The sequence below is a fragment of the Ursus americanus genome, chromosome 10 (genome assembly GCF_024610735.1).
Source record: "Ursus americanus isolate L20-20 chromosome 10, mUrsAme1.1.p, whole genome shotgun sequence".
Lineage (NCBI taxonomy): Eukaryota > Metazoa > Chordata > Mammalia > Carnivora > Ursidae > Ursus > Ursus americanus.
Window position 1 is genome coordinate 59,757,873 of NC_142136.1, and position 23,185 is coordinate 59,781,057.

At 38.2% G+C, this 23,185-nt stretch overlaps 1 protein-coding gene and 1 long non-coding RNA gene across 2 annotated transcripts in view; both read left to right on the forward strand.

The window, feature by feature from the left end:
• Positions 1–4,051: 4,051 nt before the first annotated feature.
• On the forward strand, positions 4,052–7,391 carry LOC148109374 (uncharacterized). Its single transcript, XR_015725869.1, has 3 exons — positions 4,052–4,105; positions 5,987–6,040; positions 7,146–7,391. It is a non-coding gene; the product is annotated as an uncharacterized LOC148109374 (long non-coding RNA).
• Positions 7,392–12,648: 5,257 nt separating this feature from the next.
• The window catches only part of LOC123791797 (phosphatidylinositol 3,4,5-trisphosphate 3-phosphatase TPTE2-like), a 119,946-nt gene continuing 109,409 nt past the window's right edge, over positions 12,649–23,185 (forward strand). The window contains exon 1 of the mRNA XM_087864913.1: positions 12,649–12,713. Coding sequence (XP_087721039.1) covers positions 12,649–12,713 — 65 coding nt within the window. The remainder of the gene's footprint in view (positions 12,714–23,185) is intronic.

A 23,185-nucleotide genomic window follows, 5' to 3' on the forward strand; every position in this document is an offset into this window, starting at 1 on the left:
TTATGTACTTACTGCCATTTTGTTACTTATTTTATGGTTTTTGTAGTTCTTCTGTTCCTTCCTCTTTTCTCTCATGGTTAGTTGGCTTTCTTTAGTAATATACTTGTATTCCTCTTTTTATTTTTATTTTTTTTACATATCACCGATTTTTTATTTGTGGCTCCATTTGGTTTATATGTAACATCTTATGCATATAGCAGCCTGTATTAAGTTGATGGTTGCTTAAATTTGAACCCATTCTAAAAGCACTAAATTTTTACTCCTCCCCCCACATTTAGGTGGTGTCATACTTAACATCTCTTATTTTGTGAATCTCTTGAGTGATTTTTATAGATACACTTAGTGTTACTGCTTCTGTGCTTCCTATTTTCTTACTCCTGCTTATGATTTCTTTTCACTTAGAGTCACCTTCAAATTTCTTGTAAGGTTGGTTTAATGATGACAAATTGGTTTAAGTTTTGTTTGGGAAACTCTTGATTTCTCCTTCTATTCTGAATGATAGCCTTGCTGGATAGAGTACTCTTGGTTGCCAGTTTTTTTTTTTTTCTTTTAGCACTTTGAATAGATCAAACACTCCCTTCAGCCTGCAAAATTTCTGCTGAAAAATCAGTTAATAGACTTATGGGGTTTCTTTTGTATGTAACCTTACTTTTCTCTTTCTGCTTTAAAAATTCTATCTTTGGGGCACCTGGGTGGCTCAGTCGGTTAAGTGTCTGCCTTTGTCTCGGGTCATGATCCCAGGGTCCTGGGATTGAGCCCCACATAGGGCTCTCTGCTCAGCAGGGAGCCTGCTTCTCCCTCCCCCTGCCTGCAGCTCCACTTGCTTGTGTGCTCGCTCGCTCTCAAAAAAATAAATTATCTTAAATTCTATCACAATTTTTTTGCCATTTTAATTACTTTGTGTCTTGGTGTGGACCTCCTTGGGTTGATACTGTTGGGGGCTCTCTCTGCCTCCTGGATCTGGATTTATGTTTCCTCCCCCAGGTTTGGGAAATTTTCCACTTTATTTCTTCAAATAAATTTTCTTACAACTTAGATCTCTCTTTTCCTTTTGGAATTCCTATAGTGTGAATCTTATTATGCTTGATGATGGCACTGAGTTCCCTTAATATATTCTCATTTTAATTTTTTTTCCTTTCTCATATTCAGCTTGATTGCTTTGCATTACTCTGTCCTCTAGGTTGCTGATTCATTTTCTTCCTCTAGTACTTATTACTTCTAATGTATTTTTCATCTCAGTTACTGAGTTTTTCATTCTGATTGGTTCTTTTTTATGATTTCTTTCTCTCTGTTGAAGATCCCACTGAAGTCCTGTACTCTTTTCTCAAGTCCAATGAGTATCTTTATGACCATTACTTTAAATTCTCTATCAGGCATATGACTTACCTCCATTTTGTTTAGCTGTCTTGCTGTGATTTTTGTCCTGTTTTTTTCATTTGGAACATATTCTTCTGTCTTATTTGTCTGTGTCTGTTTCTATGTGTTGGGAAAGTAGCTACATCTCCTCTTGAAAGAAGTCTGGTGTGTGCTGCATGCAGTGTCCCCTGTTCACCAGAACCTGGTACTTCAGGAGTGTCTTATGTGTGTTGTGTGTGCCCTACTGTTGCGGCTGAGTTTTGTTTGCCTTCAGTCCAGTCATTTGCAATGACTCTCTTAGCCTGTTCTGGGCAGGGTTTATTCCCTGTGTTAGTGGGCCAGTCTGAGGCCACCTTGGGCTTGAGTTGAGTCAGACCATTTGCCACTTCAGGGCACTCTTCTTTGTTGTCCCCTGCGAAGCTTTTGTTGTCCCCTGCGAAGCTTTTGTTGGTGGGCAGGGCCTGCAGTCAAACCAGATATCTGCCCCTGCCCACTGCTGGGGCTACAGTTGAACTGGTCTGTGTGGTTATCTTTCCCTCTTCTCACAGCAGGAGTCAGTTTGGAGTGGCACTGGCCCCTGTCAGGGCTGCTTGCATACTGCTTGTGACATAGCTTTGGAGGGATTCATGGTATGGGTAGGTCTGCAGGAGAATGGGAGAGAAGGGTGCTTGGTCTGTAGTGGTCCACTATGGGAGGAGACCTGCAGCCACTCATGGAAAACTCCTGCCCAGTCAAGGATTGTGGGGGCACGTCAGCAGAAGAACAGGGATGCAGGGCACACTGTTAGTAAGCTAGGTGGAGAATGTGCTGACCTGGTTCCCACAAGTGTCCATGTAACTTGACTGGGAGGTTGGGGAGGGAAATGGTACCGGCCAGCACTTTTGTTCTTGGAGATGTTTCCCAAAGTTTCCCTCCCCTTCCAGCACATGCTCTCAGATTAGTAAATAAATCTCCTTCCTGTGTACCCCAAGTGTTTTTTCAAACTGCTGTGTCAGTGCTCTATCTCAGGGAGCTGTTTGTTGTGCTGTCTCTTTAAGGATAGGTACTTAGTTTCATATTGTCCTCCAGCTCTCCCAGAGCTGAGCCCACTGATTTTTAAAGTTCAAGGCATTAAGTCTCACTGATTGTAAGAACTAGTGAAGTTGATCCCCTCTGGTTTTCAAAGCCTAATATTATGGCAATCTGTCTTCCTTGAGCATGTTTCCCATGCCTGGTGTGCCTGGTGTGAGTTCTTCTCCTCCATCCTCTCTGTGCCCACCACATCCCTCACCCCTGTGGGGAGTCCTGTGGGTCCATTTAAATCCTGACTGTGTCTCCACCCTTCCTACCCTCTTTGATGTAGTCTCTTCTCTACATTTAGGAGTGGAGAGTCTGCTCTGCCACTCTTGGGTTGTTTTGGGGGTTATACTGATGTAGGTGTTATCTAAGTGTATCCAGGGAATGAGGTGAGCATAGGATCCTCACATTCCACCGTCTTGCTCAGAAGACTAAAGCCTTATTTCTAATTAAAAAAAATAATATACTAGGTTCAATATACTGATACATGAATTTTTAAATATCAACCAGTTCATAAGCATAGAGTAATTACAATTGTTTAGACAAAAAAAAGTAAATCAGGAATTATATGTGGTATCTGACGATGTAACTTTTTAATCCTTTAGCCCAAACCATTATGGATTGACATCAGAACCCTATGAGGAAGGCAGCAATGAAATGTGAGATTGAAAAGCATAAAAAAATGTACAAATGTATATAAGTATGTACATATACATATATATACTCCTATCAACATAAACATATATACACTCATATACTGGCACACACAGAGAAATACAACACAAAGAAATGAAGATTGAAATTTGGATGCTCCTGAGAGTTAATTTCACAAAGTGATAGAGTGTCTGACACTGTTTCTAAGTCTTCTCGTGAAAACATCTGTAGGTAACTATCTTTTTCAGATTCATTTAAATAAAAGAGGAGTAAGTCATGAAAGGGATGCTTCTTCCTCTAAGTATATTTGTTACCCTTAGTTGCAGCCAAACACAGGAAATTATCAGATTGCCTCTATGAGACTCTACTAGGGTGGGCCAAGAAAGAATGGTATTTGAAACAAGGAGGAATCAGCAGTGGACAGAGCAATGGAGCCCTCAGCAGAAAGGATTGGAGGTAATACACTGGACGTGTCCATGACCCTCCGGAGTTCTGCTACTGCATTAAGCTGATCCTCCACCTACCACCATGCTGGAGGGAGCCTCTGTCTCAGGTCATTAGTTACTTGACCTTGTCGGAGGAGCAGGAAAGACCTCCATGAAGCATGAAGAATAAGCAGGTGATGGAGGGAATCACCAATCACAAAATTACTTGAGGTCAAAGGGATATGTACTTATAAACCTAAAAACTAAAGTGGAATTGAAATAAATTCCACCACTAAAGGTAGTTACAGATTGGGTTAGGGTAATAATAAAGAACACTTTACCAAATCTTGGTGTATTAACTACTCATGGGCATAAGATATTCATTACTACCATATAAACCTCATTTCTAATAAGCTGACACACCACGTTCCAGGTTCTTGATTTGCTCTTGGATTTTAAAAAATCAACCAGTTCATATCCTAGATTAATTGTAGCTATTTGAATGGAAAAATATATCTAGAATTACACATGGTGTCTGACAATGTACCCTTTTGATTCTTTAGCCCTGCCCAGAATGGGACATTGGAAACCTATGAAGAATTCACCAATGAAATGTGAGCTATGAATGCATAAACTTAAAATTATATGTATAATCTCAATACATACACATAAAACAATAGATTGAGATTTGTAATAGTCATTCTCAGGAGTATCCATGGCAATAGAATCTTCAATACTGCTTCTAAGTCCTCACTGTAGTAGATGTAGGTAACTGTCTTTTTTTTTTTTTTTTTTTTTTTAAGATTTGGTTGAATAAAAAGTCCTAAGAGGCATGCTTTTCCCCTAAGTAGGTTTGTCTCCTTTAGTAGCAGCCAAACCCTTAGATGAAAGTAAGGAGAAGAGAGAAGGCCCTGAGAACCAGGAATTTAAATGAATAAGAGGGTTGGATGCCTCCAAACTGAAATTGAATTTGAAATAAATTCTACCACAAAAGGTTGTTACACACTGGGATCAGGGTGACAGTATGGAACTTCTTATAGATGGATACATTAATTATTTGTAGGCCTAAGTCATTACATCTGATATAAAGCCTCATTTCTAATAAAAAAAAATGACTTACCTGGTTCACTTAGATGATATGTACATGAATTTTTTAAGGTTGACCAGGTCATAAATATAGAGCAGTTGTAGGCTATTTAAATGGAAAAAAGTCAGTCTGACCATGTGCCTCTTTATACTTTTTTTTTATTTTTATATTTTTTATTATGTTTGTCACCATACAGTATATCCCTAGTTTTTGATGTAAAGTTCCATGATTCATTACTTGCATACAACACCCAGTGCACCATGCAATACATGCCCTCCTTACTACCCATCACCAGCCTATCCCATTCCCCTACCCCCCTCCCCTCTGAAGCCCTCAGTTTGTTTCCCAGAGTCCATAGTCTCTCATGCTTCATTCCCCCTTCTGTTTACCCCCCCTTCTTCTTCCCTTTCTTCTCCTACCGATCTTCCTACTTCTTATGTTCCATAAATGAGTGAAATTGCCCTGACTGAATTGAAATCAGACAGCTATGAAGTCACCAGTAAAATCTAAGGTATAAATGAATAAATATATATGAACATATATGAACATATGTATTTATATATTGACACACACAAAGACACACAAAAATACAGTGAATGAAAGGGATGGGGTTTCCAAATGCACTCATAGGAGCATCCATGATAATACAATGTCTTTGACTGTTTCTGAATCTTCTCACTGTAACACCTGTGGGTAACTGTCTGTCTTTTTTGGATCTAGTTGGATTAAAAAGGAACAGGTCATAAGAGGAATCCTTCTTCCTCCTAGTGACCACCAGCCAAAACATTTTGGAGATTTCCAGAATGCCTGTGTATGAGACTTACTAGATTGCATGAAGAAGGGACAGAATGCTATTTAAGACAAGGTGGAGGTAGCAGTAGACAGGGGACAGAGGAGCCCTCAGCAGAAAGAGAGGAGCTAATCCAACCTGGATCTTTCACCCTCCAGAGCTTTGCCAGCATGTGAGGCTACTGCCCCAAACCCACAGTCACGTGGAGGGAGCCCCTGCCTTAGGCCTGCCAGTTACTTGACACTATCTGAGGGCAGGGAAGGCAAGCATGAGAGGTGAAATGGGGTGAAGGAGAGACTGGAGAAGCAGGAAATTAGGTGGGAAAGAAGGATGTATACCTGCAAATTGAGGTTGAATTTGAGGTCAATTCCACCATAAAAGGCTGTTACAGGCCAGGTTCTAAAGATCTGTACTTAATTCTTGAATCATTTGTGTTTTTGCTGGGTCCATAATACTTATAACAAACATATAAATCTTCATTTCTAGGGAAAATGAAATATTAGGTTTCAAATAACTGATCTGCATGTGAATTTTCTAAATGTCAGTCTATAAGTTCAACTAAAAAAGTAAGTCTGGAAGTCGTGTGACATCTTACTGTGTCTGTTTTTAATCCTTTAGCCCTTCCCGGAGTAAATTGACAGAAGTATCCTCTGAAGGACTCTCCAGCGCAAAGTGAGCTATGATGAATACATTACATAAATATGTGTCTGTATACACACACACACACACACACACACACACACACACACTCACACACAAATACACACATACATTGAGATTTGGGATGTTCACTCTCAGGATCATGCATGGGAATACAGAGTTCCCCTGATGCTGTTTCTAAAGTCTTCTCACGGTAAGCTTCCACATGTAATATTCTTTGTCTTTTGAATATCGGTGGAAAAAAGACGAACAGGTCCTAGAAGGAGTCTTCTTTTTTTTTTTTAAAGATTTTATTTATTTATTCGACAGAGATAGAGACAGCCAGCGAGAGAGGGAACACAAGCAGGGGGAGTGGGAGAGGAAGAAGCAGGCTCATAGCGGAGGAGCCTGATGTGGGGCTCGATCCCATAATGCTGGGATCACGCCCTGAGCCGAAGGCAGACACTTAACCGCTGTGCCACCCAGGCGCCCCTAGAAGGAGTCTTCTTAATCCGTGTATTTGTCTACCCTTGATTATTGTGGATGAGATTCTACGAGAATGGGCAAGGGAGGAGGAAAATTTATTTGGAGCAAGGAGGAATCAGCAGAAAGAATGGAGTTAATAGACCCTGAATCTGTCCCTCACCCTCCAGAGCTCTGCCCCCATGTGAAGCTCGTGCTCCAAACCTACCACCATACTGGAAGGAGCCTCTGCCTCAGGTCTTTAGTTACTTGACCCTGTCTGAGGGGCAGGAAAGACAAGCATGAAGAGTAAGCAGGTGATGAAGGGAATTGAGAATCATGAAATCAGTTGGAGTCAGAGGGATATGTACCTATAAATTGAAGCTGAATCTGAAATAAATTCTACCACAAAAGGCTATTACACACTGGGATTAGGGTGACCGTCTAGAACTTCTTATAGGTTGATGCATTATTTATTTGTAGGCCTAATGTAGTCATTAGCATCTTAAAGCCTCTTTTCTGATAAAAAATGACCCACCGGGTTAAATTAGGTGATATATACATGAATTTTTAAAGATTGGCCCGTTCATACGAATAGAGCAGTTGTAGCTATTTAAATGGAAAGAAGTCAGTCTAGCATTACACTTGCTGACTATGTGCTTCTTTAATCCTTTAGCACTGCCCTCACTGAATTGAAATCAGACGGCTGTGAGGAAGTCACCAGTAAAATGTGAGATATAAATGAATAAAGATAAATATTTATATGAACATATATGCACATATGTATTTATATACTTGTATTGACACACACACAAAGACACGTATACAAACAACAGGAATCCATCAAAATCCTAGAGAACATATGCAGCAACTTCTTTGACCTTGGCTACAGCATCTCCAAAGGCAAGGGAAACAAAGACAAAAATGAACTAGTGGGACTTCATCAAGATAAAATCTTCTGCACATCAAAGGAAACAGTCAACAAAACAAAGAGGAAACCCACTGAATGGGAGAAGATATTTGCAAATGACGCTACAGATAAAGGGCTGATATCCAAGATCTATAAAGAACTTCTCAAACTCAACACCCAAGAAACAAATAAACAGACAGGAGACATGAGCAGACATTTCTCTAAAGAAGACCTACAACTGGCCACCAGACACATGAAAAAATGCTCAATGTCACTCAGCATCAGGGAAATATAAATCAAAACCACCATGAGATACCACTTCAGACCAGTCACAATGGCTAAAAATTAACAACTCAGGAAACAAATGTTGGTGAGGATGTGGAGAAAAGGGAACCCTCTTGCATGGTTAGTGGGAACGCAAACTGGTGCAGCCACTCTGGAAAACAGTGCAGAGGTTCCTCAAAAAGTTAAAAAATAGAGCTACCCTATAGTCCAGCGATGGCACTAGTAGGTATTTATCCAAAGAATACAAACAATGATTTGAAGGGGCACATGCACCCCAATGCTTATAGCAGCAATGTCCACAATAGCCAAACTATGGAAAGAGCCCAATGTCCATCAACAGATGAATGGATAAAGAAGATGTGGTATATATATATGTATACTCAACCATCAAAAAGAATGTAATCTTGCCATTTGCAACGATGTGGATGGAGCTAAAGGATATTTTGCTAAGCAAAATAAGTCAGAGAAAGACATATCATATGATTTCACTCGTGGAATTTAAGAAACAAAATAGATGAACAGGGGGGAAGGGAAGGAAAAATAAGAGGAAAACAGGGAGACAAACCATATGAGACTCTTAACTATAGGGAACAAACTGAGGGTTGCCAGAGGGGAGGTGGGTGGGGGGATGGGGTAATTGGGTGATGGGCATTAAGAAAGGCACTTGAAGTAATGAGCACTGGGTGTTGTATGCAACTGATGAATCACTGAATTCTACCTCTGAAACTAAAAATACAGTATATGTTAATTAAGTTGAATTTAAATAAAAACTTTTAAGAAGATGAAGTTTCCAAATATATTCTTAGGAGCATCATGATAATACAATGTCTTTGACTGTTTCTGAATCTTCTCACTGTAGCTCCTGTGGTTAAGTTTCTGTCTTTTTTGGATCTAGGTGGATTAAAAAGGAACAGGTCATAAGAGGAATCCTCCTTCCTCCTAGTGACCACCAGCCAAAACATTTTGGAGATTTCCAGAATGCCTGTGTATGAGACTTACTAGATTGCATGAAGAAGGGACAGAATGCTATTTAAGACAAGGTGGAGGTAGCAGTAGACAGGGGACAGAGGAGCCCTCAGCAGAAAGAGAGGAGCTAATCCAACCTGGATCTTTCACCCTCCAGAGCTTTGCCAGCATGTGAGGCTACTGCCCCAAACCCACAGTCACGTGGAGGGAGCCCCTGCCTCAGGCCTGCCAGTTACTTGACACTATCTGAGGGCAGGGAAGGCAAGCATGAGAGGTGAAATGGGGTGAAGGAGAGACTGGAGAAGCAGGAAATTAGGTGGGAAAGAAGGATGTATACCTGCAAATTGAGGTTGAATTTGAGGTCAGTTCCACCATAAAAGGCTGTTACACATAGGCCAGGTTCAGTACTAAAGATCTGTACTTAATTCTTGAACGAGTCGTGTTTTTTCGCTAGGTCCATGATACTTATTACAAACATATAAATCTTCATTTCTAGGGAAAATGAAATATTAGGTTTCAAATAACTGATCTGCATGTGAATTTTCTAAATGTCAGTGAGTTTATAAGTTCAAGGATAATTATAACCAATTTTAACAAAAAGGGTAAGTCTGGAAGTCATGTGACATCTTACTGTGTCTGTTTTTAATCCTTTAGCCCTTCCCGGAGTGAATTGACAGCAGTATCCTCTGAAGGACTCTCCAGTGCAAAGTGAGCTATGATGAATACATTACATAAATATGTCTCTGTATACACACACACACACACACACACAAATACACGCATACATTGAGATTTGGGATGTTCACTCTCAGGAGCACCCATGGGAATACACAGTTCCCTTGATACTGTTTGTAAAGCTTCCTCATGGTAAGCTTCTATATATAATATTCTTTGTCTTTTGAATGGAGGTAGAAAAATATGAATGGGTCCTAGAAGGAGTTCTCTTTCCCCTAGTCTTCACCCTTAATACTAGCAGCCAAACTGATAGGATGTAATAGTAAATTGTAAACAGTAAATGGTTGAGTGGACAGGATGCAGAGGATGCCTCAGCAGAAAAGAGTGGAGCTAATAGACCCAGATCTGTCTGTTTTGCCACCCTGAGCAGCTGGTCCCCCAAGCCTGGACCTACCATCACATTGAATAGAGTCATTGACTCAGATCTGTGGTGACTTGATACCATCTGAAGGTTAGGAAAGACATCCATGATTCCTAAAGAGCAAAGATGGGTTAGAGGGACTTCAGGAATTTAGGTTGGTCAATAGAAATGTATACCTACACTGAGGTATTTAAATAAATAAATCCCCCCATAAGAGGATGTTACACCCTGGGTCAGATTCAGTAGTAAAGAGCTATGTTTAAACCTTGAGTCTTTAGGTTTTTTTGACAGGTGTAAGGTATTCATTACAAACGTATAAAGCCTCATTTCTGGGGGATGACATACCAGGTTTCAAATAACTGATTTATGTGTAAATTTTTAGAGAGTCAACTATTTTGCAAGTTAATGTTGACTAATTTGAACCAAAACATTTAGTCTAGAAAATCGTGTAGTCTGACTATGTCCCTTTCCAATCCCATAGTACTGCCTTGAGTGAATTAACAACAGGAACTTCTGATGGAGTCACCAAGGAAATGTGAGATATAAACAAAACTATACACATATAAGACATGTACAGGGAGGGAGGGAGAAAGATTGAGATTTGGGAGATTTCATTTTCAGGAGCATTCATGACCTTTAGTGTCTCGGATACCGTTTCTAACTTACTGTGGCATATGTAACTTTCTGTGTGGTTTGGATGGAGTTGGATAAAAGAGGAACAGGTCATGAGACGGATGCATCTTATTCCTTGTCTGTCACCCTGAGTTAGTGGCTGCCAAAACCCCTAAGAAACTATCATAATGTTCCATGTATGAGACTCTACTAAAATGGAACAAGAGAGGAGATAAACCTATCTTGGAGCAGGGAGAAGGTTCAGGAGTGAAGAAATGTACACAAATTCAATTAAGTTTTTTTCCACAGGAGTGGAATTCTCATTACAAGCGTAGAAAGCCTCATTTGTAGGGAAAAACTAAATGCCAGGTTTCAAATGACTGGTTAAGTTATTTTTTAGGTCAAGTAGATTGAAAATTGTAGCATAGTTATAGCTAATTTTCATCTAAAAACAAGTCTAGAGAGAATGTAAACTCTTAAAATGTGCATTTTTAATCCTTTAGCAATGACCCAAGTTGGTGAAAAAAGTAACTTGTGTTGACCGTTTGATGGGAGGTGAGATATAAACGTACGGAGATAGAGGAAGGGAGATACTGAGATTTGTGAAATTCATTCAGGGAAGTATTCATGGCAGTAGAGTTTCTTTGGCACTTTCTCTAAAGTCTTTGCAAGCTTCAGTATGTAACTTTCTCTTTTTGATCTATTTTTTGGGGAAAAAGAACAGATCATAAAAGGAAACAGTCTGTTACCTTTAATAGCATCCAAAACACTTAAGAAACTACCAGATTGTCCAAGTATGAGACTCTAGGTACTCCCTAAGTATGTGGGCCAAGAGAAGACAGAATTGAATTTGGAGCAAGGAAGAATCAGTGGTGGATAGGGAGCAGAGGAAGCCTCAGCAGAAAAAAATGAAGCTAGTAGACCCTGGATAGGTCTCTCACCTCCCCGAGTGCTGTCCCCATGTGAGCCTGGTGCCCCAAACTCACCATCACACTGGAGGCAGCCCCTGCCTCAGGTTGGCAGTTACCTGACACACACTGAGGTGCAGGAAAGACTTCTATGAGGGGCTAATAGGTGGTGTAGGGACTTGACAAGAGAAAATTACAAGGGCAAGCAAGATGGGTATCTATAAACTCAGTTGAATTTGAAGTAAATCTAACTACAAAATGGTATTACACTTGGTAATTAAAGGAAGTGTATATAAATCTGATTTATTGATTTTTTTTCCATAGGACTAAGATTTTCATTACAAACAACGTTCATTTCTAGGGAAAAATTAAATACTAGGCTTCAATAAGCTGATTAAGATGTAATTTTTTCAGGTCAACTACATTATAAATTGTAGAATAATTGTAGCTAATTTGCATTTAAAATCAATGTAGAAAGACAAGGAGTCTTACTATGTGCATTTTTAATCCTGTAGCTATGATTCAGATGTGTTGAAAAAAGTAACCTGTGTTACAACCACCAAGGAAAGGTGAGATGTACATATATAGAGGGAGAGGAAGGGGGATACTAAAGTTTGTGAGATCCAATTAGTTATGAAGTCCTTGTCTCCAAAAAATTTTTTAAATCCTATCCAAGGAAAAGATACCCATGATATGTGAAGAGTAGAAGGTGGTGGAGGGACTGAGTTTCTAAATAACCAATCGACATGTTTTTAAGAGTTCAATCAGTTTATATATTGTAGAGCAAATGTATCTAATTTCAACAACAAAAAAAGTCTTTGAAGTCACTTGGTTCCATGTACATCTTTAATCCTTCACACTGACCCGAATAAACTGACATCAGAAATATTTGACTACTTTAATATATTTCAGCTTTCAGTTATGGTGTATTAAAGACTACTGATGTCATTTATTTGGGTCAGTGCTATATATGCATCGATCTCTCTATATAGCCCAAGAAAGAGAGAGGGACTCAGAAGAAGACGGAGGCCGAGAGAGAGAGAGAGAGAGAGAGAGAGAGAGAGGAGATAGACTGGGGTGGGGGGGGGGCAGGTGGGGGAAGGAGAGACAGAGAAGGGGGAGGGGTGGGAGGACGGAGTTGGGGAAGGAGGGAGGTGGGGGAGAGGAAGCTAGAGAAATTTGCACAATTTAATCTCATAAGTACCCTTGAGAATACAGAGTTTTCTGGACAATAAGTCTGAAACTCTTTCTAAATATTTAGGTCGTCCAGTGAACTAAGTCATGTTTACTATATCCTTTAGATTCAAGGAATTCTTTTTGTTCAAATAAAATTTTTACATTGCTCTTACATGTAGCAAATCTCTAACGACATGTTTTTGCATTCGTTGGTGGTTTAAGTATAATGGAACGACTCTCCAGGTTCCATGAGGAGGAGGATGAAGACATTCGCTTTCTCAGTTCATATGAGTAAGTCAGTTTGTAGTTTGGAGGAAGGGAGCCATCAGTGGATCTCTTATCTTTGCAAAGGTAGAGCTTGTGCTGAGGCAAAAAGAAAAACTGTGGAAAGATACCAAAATGTTTGAAGGGGAGAGTACACAATAATAACTCAGATTGAATTTACTGATAAGTACCATGCTTAAAAAGTATCTCTACACTTTCACAAATAAATGTTCTTCTAGTTTAAAAATGTGAAAATATTCTTAATAGATGATAATTTTAGAGCAAAGTTTTCTTCTTAACAGAGTATTACAGAATGCTACTTATTCCTTAGTTGTATTCCTTCCTCACGTTTCTTCTGGATATATTATGGTTCCCAGTTTTGTAGATTTTGTCTATGAGGAAATGGGACTGAGAGCAAAAGTGAACACATTTTTCTGGTTAAGGGCCTCTTCATGCTCATTGGGATTTTATTAATTTTGACTTGTTTCTGAGTAATCTCCCTGAGGATACTTCCTATTGAAGTGACCTAAAGGCATTTTTACCATGTACTCATGCCAAGGAAACAATACATTATTAAAATCACATGTCTGTGAACTGCAGAAATATTCGTGAGATTTTTCTTCTGCTTTTCTCTTTGCCGCTTAACCATTCAGCAGCTTGTGCCAATGTTGGAGAGTGAGTAGTGTTGAAGAGGAAATTAACTGGTCACTCTTGGAATTTTTTTTGCTGTCTAGAAAAAGATTATATGGAAAATAAAGTGGAGACTAATGAATCCAAATAGTTCTCCAGATTATCCATGAATTAATTTCCATTTTCTAAGACTTTTCATCATGGGCCATCAATGAAGAGTTCACTCTGCTACTTAAATTATAGGTCTGCATATTAGCTATATATTTTCTGCAATGAGACTGCCCAGGACTGGAGCAAACTTCTTGTTTTTGTTTTTGTGTGTTTTTAAATTCCAGTATAGTTAATATACAGTGTTATATTAGTTACATATATATATATATATATAATATATAATATATATCTATATAATATATATATATATAGATAGATAGATATATAATCTATTATATATCTGTTTATAGCCAGTGGGGAAAACCATATGGAGTTTTCTCAGAAAGTTAAAAATAGACCTATCCTATGATCCAGCAATTGCACTACTGGGTATTTACCAAAAGAATACAAAAACACTAACTCAAAGGGATACATGCACCCTTATGTTTATAGCAACATTATTTACTATAGTCAAATTCTGGAAGCAGCCCAAGTGTCCATGTATTGATGAATGGATAAGGAAGATGTGGGACTTACATGGCTTAGCATTATACTCTAGCTCCATCCATGTTGTTCAAATGGCAAGATTTCATTCTTTTTTATGGCTGAATAATATTCCTGTGTGTGTGAGCGCACATGTGTGTACGTACATCTTTAGCCATTCATCTATCAATGGACACTTGGGCTGCTTCCATATCTTGGCTATTATAATTAATACTGTAATAAACATAGGGGTACATATATCCTTTCTTTTTTTATTATGTTAATCACCACACAGTACTTCATTAGTTCCTGACATAGTGTTCCATGATTCATCATTTGTTCACAACACCCAATGCTCCTTGCAATACGTGCCCTCCTTAATACCCATCACTGGGCTAACCCATCCCCCACCCCCCTCCCCTTTGAAACTCTCACTTTGTTTCCCAGAGTCCACAGTCTCTAATGGTTCATCTCCCCCTCTGATTTTCCCCCCTTCATTTTTCCCTTCCTTTTCCTAGTGTCCTCCATGCTATTCCTTATGTTCCACATATAAGTGAAACCATATGATAATTGTCTTCTCTGCTTGACTTATTTCACTTAGCATAATCCCCTCCAGTTCCATCCAGGTCGATGCAAATGGTGGGTATTCATCCTTTCTGATGGCTGAGTAAGATTCCATTGTATATATGGGCCACATCTTCCTTATCCATTCATCTGTTGAAGGGCATCTCAGCTCCTTCCAGAGTTTGGCTATTGTGGAGATTGCTGCTATAAACATTGGGGTGCATGTGGCCCTTCTTTTCACTACATCTCTATCTTTGGGGTAAATACCCAGTAGTGCAATTGCTGGGTCATAGAGTAGCTCTAGTTTTAACTTTTTGAGGAGCCTTCACACTGTTTTCCAAAGTGGCTGTACCAACTTGCATTCCCACCAACAGTGTAAGAGGGATCCCCTTTCTCCACATCCTCTCCAACATTTGTGTTTCTTGCCTTGTTAATTTTTGCCATTCTAACAGGCGTAAGGTATCTCAGTGTGGTTTTGATTTGAATTTCCCTGATGGCTAATGATGTTGAACATGTTTGTGTGTGTCTGTTAGCCATTCATATGTTGTCTTTGTGGAAGTGTCTGTTCATGTCTTCTGCCCATTTTTTGACTTGATTGTTTTTTGGATGTTGAGTTTGAGAAGTTCTTTATAGATCTTGGATACCAGCCCTTTATCTGTAATGTCATTTGCAAATATCTTCTCCCATTCCATGGGTTGCCTCTTTGTTTTGTTGACTGTTTCCTTTGCTGTGCAGAAACTTTTAATCTTGATGAAGTCCCAAAAGTTCATTTTTGCTTTTGTTTCCCTTGCCTTTGGAGACGCGTCTTGAAAGGAGTTGCAGTGGCTGATGTCAAAGAGGTTACTGCCTATGTTCTCCTTTTGAGTTTTGATGGATTCCTGTGTCACATTGAGGTCTTTGATCCATTTAGTGTTTATCTTTGTGTATGGTGTAAGAGAATGGTCGAGTTTCATTCTTCTATATGTAGCTGTCATATCCTTTCAAATTAGTGTTCCATATTTTTGGGTAAATACCAAATTGTGGGATTACTGGATCATAGGGTAGTTCCTTTTTTAATTTTTTGAGAAATCTCCACATTGTTTTCCGTGGTGGTGTTTCTTGGATTGTTGATTTTAGCCATTCTGACAGGTGTGAGGTGATATCTCATTGTAGTTTTGATTTGCATTTCCCTGATGGTTAGTGATGTTGAGTATCTTTTCATGTGTCTGTTGGTCATTTGTATATCTTTTTTGGAGAATGTTCATGTCTCTTGCCCATTTTTAAAAATTTATTATCTATTTATTTATTAAAAAGATTTATTTATTTATTATTTGACAGAGAGCACAAGCAGGGAGAGCAACAGGCAGAGGGAGAAGCAGGCTCCCCGCTGAGCAGGGAGCCCAACCTGGGACTTGATTCCAGGACTCTGGGATCATGACCTGAGCCAAATCCTGCCCATTTTTAAATTGGATTTTTTGTTTTTTTGGTGTTCAGTTATAAATTCTTTACATATTTTGGATATTAACCCTTTATTGGATATGTCATTTGTAAATATCTTCTCCCATTCCATAGTTGCTTTTTGGTTTTATTGATTGTTTCCTTTGCTATGCAGAAGCTGTTTATTTTGATATAGTTCCAGTAGTTTATTTTTGCCATGCTTGCATTCTTTTTAAAATGTATTTCTTAGTGCTGTATCATGAAAATATTTCCAGGTTAACAAAATATGCATACATATTTACAACATTATGTATTTTTAAAATTTTAAATTTTTTACTGTTGCCTGAGGTTCTGCCAATAGCTGAGTTTATTTTTCAATTTTTAAAGCTATATAATATGTCATGTCACAGATATGTGTGTTGATGGTGCTGCTATAAACATCAGGGTTCATGTACCCCTTGGAATCTATTTTTTATCCTTTGGGTAAATACCTGGTAGTACAATTGCTGGATACTAGGGTAGCTTTATTTTTAACTTTTTGAGGAACCTCCAATCGGTTTTCCAGAGTGGTTGCACCAGTTTGCATTCCCACTAACCATGCAAGAGGGTTCCCTTTTCTCCGCATCCTTGCCAACATCTGTTATTTCTTGAGTTTTAATTTTAACCATTGTGACTGGTGTGAGGTGGTATCTCATTTTGGTTTTGATTTGTGTTTCCCTGATGATGAGTGATGTTGAGCATCTTTTCATGTGTCTGGTGGCCATCTGGATGTCTTTGGAAAAGTGTCTATTCATGTCTTCTGTCCATTTCTTAATTGGATTATTTGTTTTTTTGGGTGTAAGTTTGGTAAGTTCTTTATTAGATTTTGGATACTAACCCTTTATCAGATATGTCATTTGCAAATATCTTCTATCCCATAGGCTGCCTTTAATTTTGTTGATATAATGTATTTAAATAGTCGGATATTGCTGGCTATTGTTTACAACTTTTTACTGTTGCAAAAAATGAATACTTTTAAGACCAAATCTCTGTATGTTATTATTTCCTTATAAATTCTCAGAAGTAGAATTCTGTGTCAACAGAGATGTTTGAAGCTCCCGATATTTTTTATTATACATATACATTTTTAAAAGATGTTATTTGTCAGAGAGAAAAAAGCACATTGCCGGGAGAGTGGCAGGCAGAGGGAGAAAGAGGTTCCCCATTGAGCAGGGAGCCCGATGTGGGACTTGATCCCAGGACTCTGAAATTATGACCTGAGCCAAAGGCAGATGCTTAACTGACTGAGCCACCCAGACATCCATATATATATTAAAAGATTTTATTTATTTGAGAGAGAGAGCATGAGCAAGGGGAGGGGTGGGGGAGGGAGAAGCAGACTCCTTGCTGAGCTGATCAGAGAGCCAGACATGGGGATCTATCCCAGGACTCTGAGGTTATGACCTAGTCTGAAGCCAGATGCCTAACCGACTGAGCCACCCACTACCCCAAGACTACTGATACTGATAAGCCCTCCCTCATCAAGATAAAGAAGTGTGCACTTCCTACCCACACTAGCCATCACTGATCTTATCAATATTAGTAAATATGTTTTAATGCACATCTCTTTTGACATACTTTTTTCATAGAACTTGTATTTCTTTGTAAAATACCCTTGCCCATTTAAAATTGTGGGTTTTATCTCTGTTTGAAAACTTAAATATATCATTCTTTTTTGTATCCTATATAGGGCAAGTTATTTTTCCATTTATCTAGCTTTTCACTATACAGAAGTTTCTAACGTTTATGCGGTAGAATATATCTGTACTCATCTTTATGATTCATGCCTTTAGAGCTTAGAAAACCTCTACCCAAGATTTTAATATATACCAAAATTTCCTCTACGTTTTGAATTTATTTTCCACATTTAAAAAGAACATCTTCCAGAATTTATTTTGTATTAAGGTGTGAAGTATAGGAATCTATTTTTCTCCGGAGTGACTAGGTTTTCAACATCAAAACTGCATCACCCTCCATTGTCTTTGCTTATTTTAATGATCTTTATTGCACTTACCACCTTATAACTTTGCTGTTTACTTATTTATAGTATTTATGGTTATCTTTACAATAAGAATACAAGTACCATAAAGGAATAAAATTTGTCTATTTTAACTGCTGTCTCTCCACTGCCCAAAGCAGTAACATGGCACATAGTAGACATTCAATGAGTTTGGTTGACCTAACCCATTATTGAAAAAAAATTTTTCAATGGTATTTGAATCCCTATCTATTATATTATGAATCTTTACATACTGACTGCTTCCAAAGTCTCTTTTATTCCATCATTTTACTGGCCTTTTAGTTATAGCACACTTTTCACACATTAGCGTATAATTTACAGCACACTAAAACATGTTTTAACTTAAGGTAAAATTTATATATAAAGAATTTTGCACATTGCGTGGCAGTTCTGTGAGTTTTGACTAATACATTCATGTAACCACCACCATAATCATGATAAGAACAATCGTATCATCCCCTTAAAATTTCTCAAGTCCCTTTGTGTTCAGCCCCTCTCACAACCTCAGCCCGTGGCAATCACTGATCCATTTTCTCCTTATAGTTTTATCTTTTTTCAGAATGTCGTTTAATAGATTTGAGTGGAATTATAGCCAATCAAAATTGGCTTCTTACATGTAGCATAATGCATTGAAGATTTATCCATATTAATACATGTATCAGTATTGCATTTCTTTTTATTCCTGACTTGTATTCCATTATTTGAATATCCCATATTTTCTTATCCATTCACTGATGGACATTTGGGTTATTTCCATTTTTGGCCTATTATGACTAACGTGGCTATGAACATTTACAAGCAAGTCTTTGTGTGGACATAAATTTCATTTTATCTTTGGTTAATGCTTAGCAATAGAATTGCTGAATCTTATGTTAAAGGGTGTGTTTAATTATAATAGAAATTGTTTCCCAAAAGGCTTCCATTTCACATGTATGAGGGTTCTGTTTGCTCTGTATCCTCACTTGTACTTGGTTTGTCTATCCATTTTGTTTAGTTTTTTGAGACAATAGGTGAGTAGAGATATCTCATTGAGACTTGAAATTGCATTTTCATACTGACCAATGATGTTGAGCATCTTTTCTTATGCTTATTTACAGTCTATAGATTATTTTGATGAAAAGTCTGTCCAAATCCCTTGCCTGTTTTTAATTTTTAATTTTTTTAAAGAAAGGATAGGTTACACTTTATTAATGTGATATATTAACAGAATAAATTCATATAACTATATGGCATCATTATTAAGTCAAAAATTAGTTTAATAGTTTTAACCAATTTTCCCTCTGGTCCCCCAAATCTATTATTCTGTAAGTTGTTATATTGCTAATATTTTCTAGCATTTGGGGTAAGTTTTTTTTTTAATGTTTTTTTTTATTATGTTAGTCACCATACAGTAGATCCCTGGTTTCTGATGTAAAGTTCGATGATTCATTAGTTGCGTATAACACCCAGTGCACCATGCAATACGTGCCCTCCTTACTACCCATCACCAGTCTATCCCATTCCCCCACCCCCTCCCCTCTGAAGCCCTCAGTTTGTTTCTCAGAGTCCATGGTCTCTCATGCTTCATTCCCCCTTCTGATTACCCCCCCATCTTCATCCCTTTCTTCCCCTACTGATCTTCCTACTTCTTATGTTCCATAGATGAGAGAAATCCTATGATAATTGTCTTTCTCTGCTTGACTTATTTCACTTAGTATTATCTCCTCCAGTGCCGTCCATGTTGCAGCAAATGTTGAGAACTCGTTCTTTCTGATAGCTGAGTAATATTCCATTGTATATATGGACCACAACTTCTTAATCCAGTCATCTGTTGAAGGGCATCTTGGCTCCTTCCACGATTTAGCTATTGTGGACAATGCTGCTATGAACATTGGGGTGCACATGGCCCCTCTCTTCACTACGTCTGTATCTTTGGGGTAAATACCCGGTAGTGCAATGGCTGGATCATAGGGTAGCTCAATTTTTAACTTTTTAAGGGACCTCCACACTGTTTTCCAGAGTGGCTGTACCAACTTGCATTCCCACCAACAATGTAGGAGAGATCCCCTTTCTCCACATCCTCTCCAGCAATTGTTGTTTCTTGCCTTGTCAATTTTTGCCATTCTAAGTGGTGTAAGGTGGTATCTTAGTGTGGTTTTGATTTGAATTTCCCTGATGGCTAATGATTTTGAACATTTTTTCATGTGTCTGTTAGCCATTTGTATGTCATCATTGGAAAAGTGTCTGTTCATATCTTCTGCCCATTTATGATTTGTTTGTTTCTTGTGTGTTGAGTTTGAGAAGTTCTTTGTAGATCTTGGATACCAGTCTTTTATCTGTAGCATCATTTGCAAATATATTCTCCCATTCCGTGGGCTGCCTCTTAGTGTTTTTGATTGTTTCTTTGGCTGTGCAGAAGCTTTTTATCTTGATGAAGTTCCACAAGTTCATTTTATCTTTTGTTTCTCTTGCCTTTGGAGGCGTGTCATGAAAAAGGTTGCTTTGGCCGATGTTGTAGAGGTTGCTGCCTATGTTCTCCTCTAGGATTTTGATGGATTCCTGTCTCACACCGAGGTCTTTCGTCCATTTGGAGTTTATCTTTGTGTATGGTGTGAGAGAGTGGTCAAGTTTCATTCTTTTGTATGTAGCTGTCCAATTTTCCCAACACCGTTTATTGAAGAGACTGTCTTTTTCCCACTGGATGTTTTTTCCTGCTTTATCAAAGATTAGTTGCCCAAAGAGCCGAGGGTCCATTTCTGGGTTCTCTGTTCTGTTCCATTGGTCTATGTGTCTGTTTTTGTGCCAGTACCATGCTGTCTTTGTGATCACAGCTTTGTAGTACAGCTCGAAATCTGGCATTGTGATGCCCCCAGCTTTGTTTTTCCTTTTCAACAGTTCCTTGGCGATTCGGGGCCTTTTCTGGTTCCATACAAATTTAAGGACTGTTTGTTCCAGTTCTTTGAAAAATGTCATCAGTATTTTGATCGGGATAGCATTGAAAGTGTAGATTGCTCTGGGTAGCATGGACATTTTAACTATGTTAATTCTTCCGATCCATGAGCATGGAATATTTTTCCATCTTTTTGTGTCTTCTTCAGTGTCTTTCAAGAGTGATTTATAGTTTCTAGAATATAGGTCCTTTACGTCTCTGGTTAAGTTAATTCCAAGGTAACGTATGGTTTTTGGTGCTATTGTAAATGGGATGGATTCCCTAATTTCTCTTTCTTCAGTCTCATTATTCGTGTATAGAATTGCAACTGATTTCTGAGCATTGATTTTGTATCCCGCCACATTACTGAATTGCTCTATAACTTCTGATAGTTTGGGAGTGGATTCTTTTGGGTTTTCCTTATAGAGTATCATGTCATCTGCAAAGAGAGACATTTTGACTTCTTCTTTGCCAATTTAAATACATTTTATTTCTATTTTTTGTCTGATTGCTGTTGCAAGGACTTCTAGTACTATGTTGAATAATAATGGCGAGAGTGGGCATCCTTGCCGTGTTCCTGATCTTAAGGGAAAGGCTTCCAGCTTTTCCCCATTGAGAATGATATTTGCTGTAGGCTTTTCATAGATGGTCTTTATGAGATTGAGGAATGTACCCTCCATCCCTACACTCTGAAGGGTTTTAATCAGGAAAGGATGCTGTATTTTGTCAAATGCTTTTTCTGCATCAATTGAGAGGATCATATGGTTCCTGAGTCTTTTCTTGTTGGTATGATGGATCACGCTGATAGATTTGCAAATGTTGAACCACGCTTGCATCCCAGGGATGAATCCCACTTGATCATGATGGATAATCCTTTTAATGTACTGTTGGATTCTATTAGCCAGGATCTTGTTGAGGATTTTGGTGTCCATATTCATTAGGGAAATCGGTCTGTAATTCTCCTTTTTGATGGGGTCTTTGCCTGGTTTGGGGATCAAGGTAATATTGGCCTCATAGAATGAGTTTGGTAGCTTTCTTTCTGTTTCTATTTTTTGAAATAGCTTTAGGAGAATAGGTATTATTTCTTCTTTGAATGTTTGGTAGAATTCCCCAGGAAAACCGTCCACGCCTGGAGTTTTGTTATGTGGAAGGTTGTTTATCACTGACTCAATCTCTTCATAATTAATTAGGCCAATTAATTAAAAAATCAATTTCTTCCTGTTTCTGTCTTGGTAGTTTATAGGTTTCCAGGAAGGCCTCCATCTCTTCCAGATTGCTTAATTTATTGGCATATAGCTGTTGATAAAAGTTTCTAATAATCCTTCCAATTTCATTGGTGTTGGTTGTGACCTCTCCTTTTTCATTCATATTTTTATTAATTTGGGTCCTTTCTCTATTCTTTTGGATAAGTCTTGCTAGTGGTCTGTCAATTTTATTGATTCTCTCAAAGAACCAGCTTCTAGTTCTGTTGATCTGCTCTGCTGTATTCCTGGTTTCTAATTCATTGATTTCTGCTCTAATCTTGGTCAGCTGCTTCCTTGTGCGTGGATTAGGCCTGTCCCTCTGTTGCTGTTCCAGCTTCTTGAGGTGAGAATATAAAAACTGCATTTTAGATTTTTCTATTCTTTTGAGTGAGGCTTGGATGGCTATGTCTTTCCCCCTTAGGACTGCCTTTGCAGTATCCCATAGGTTTTGGACTGTTGTGTTTTCATTCTCGTTGGTCTCCATAAATTGTTTAAATTGGTTTTTGATTTCCTGGTTTATCGAGTCATTCCTGAGCAGGATGGTTCTTAGTTTTAAAATTTTAAATGTTTTTTCTTTTCTAGGTTTTCTTTTTAAGTAGTACCACCCTGAACGTGCCCTATCTCATCTTGCCTGTTTTTAAATTTTTTCCTTATTGTTTAGTTTTGAGAGTTCTTGATATATGCTGGATACAAGTTTTTTATCAGATGAATGTTTTACAAGTATTTTCTCCCAATCTGTAGCTTGTTTTTTCATTCTTTTAGTCGTGTCTTTTGCACAGTGGAAATTTTAAATTTTGAGGAAATCTAATTTTTTTTTTTCATGATTAGGGTTTTGGTGTTCTGTCAAAGAAATCTTTTCCTAATCCAAGGTCACAAATATTTTGTTTTCTTCTAGAAGTTTCATAGTTTTAGGTTTTACATTAGGTATATGAATCCATTTTGAGTTAATTTTTGTGTATGTTGTGTGATACGGGTTGAAGAGCATTCTTTTTTGCAAATGTATGTCCAGTAACTCCACTATGGCTTCTCGTAAGATTCCCTTTTC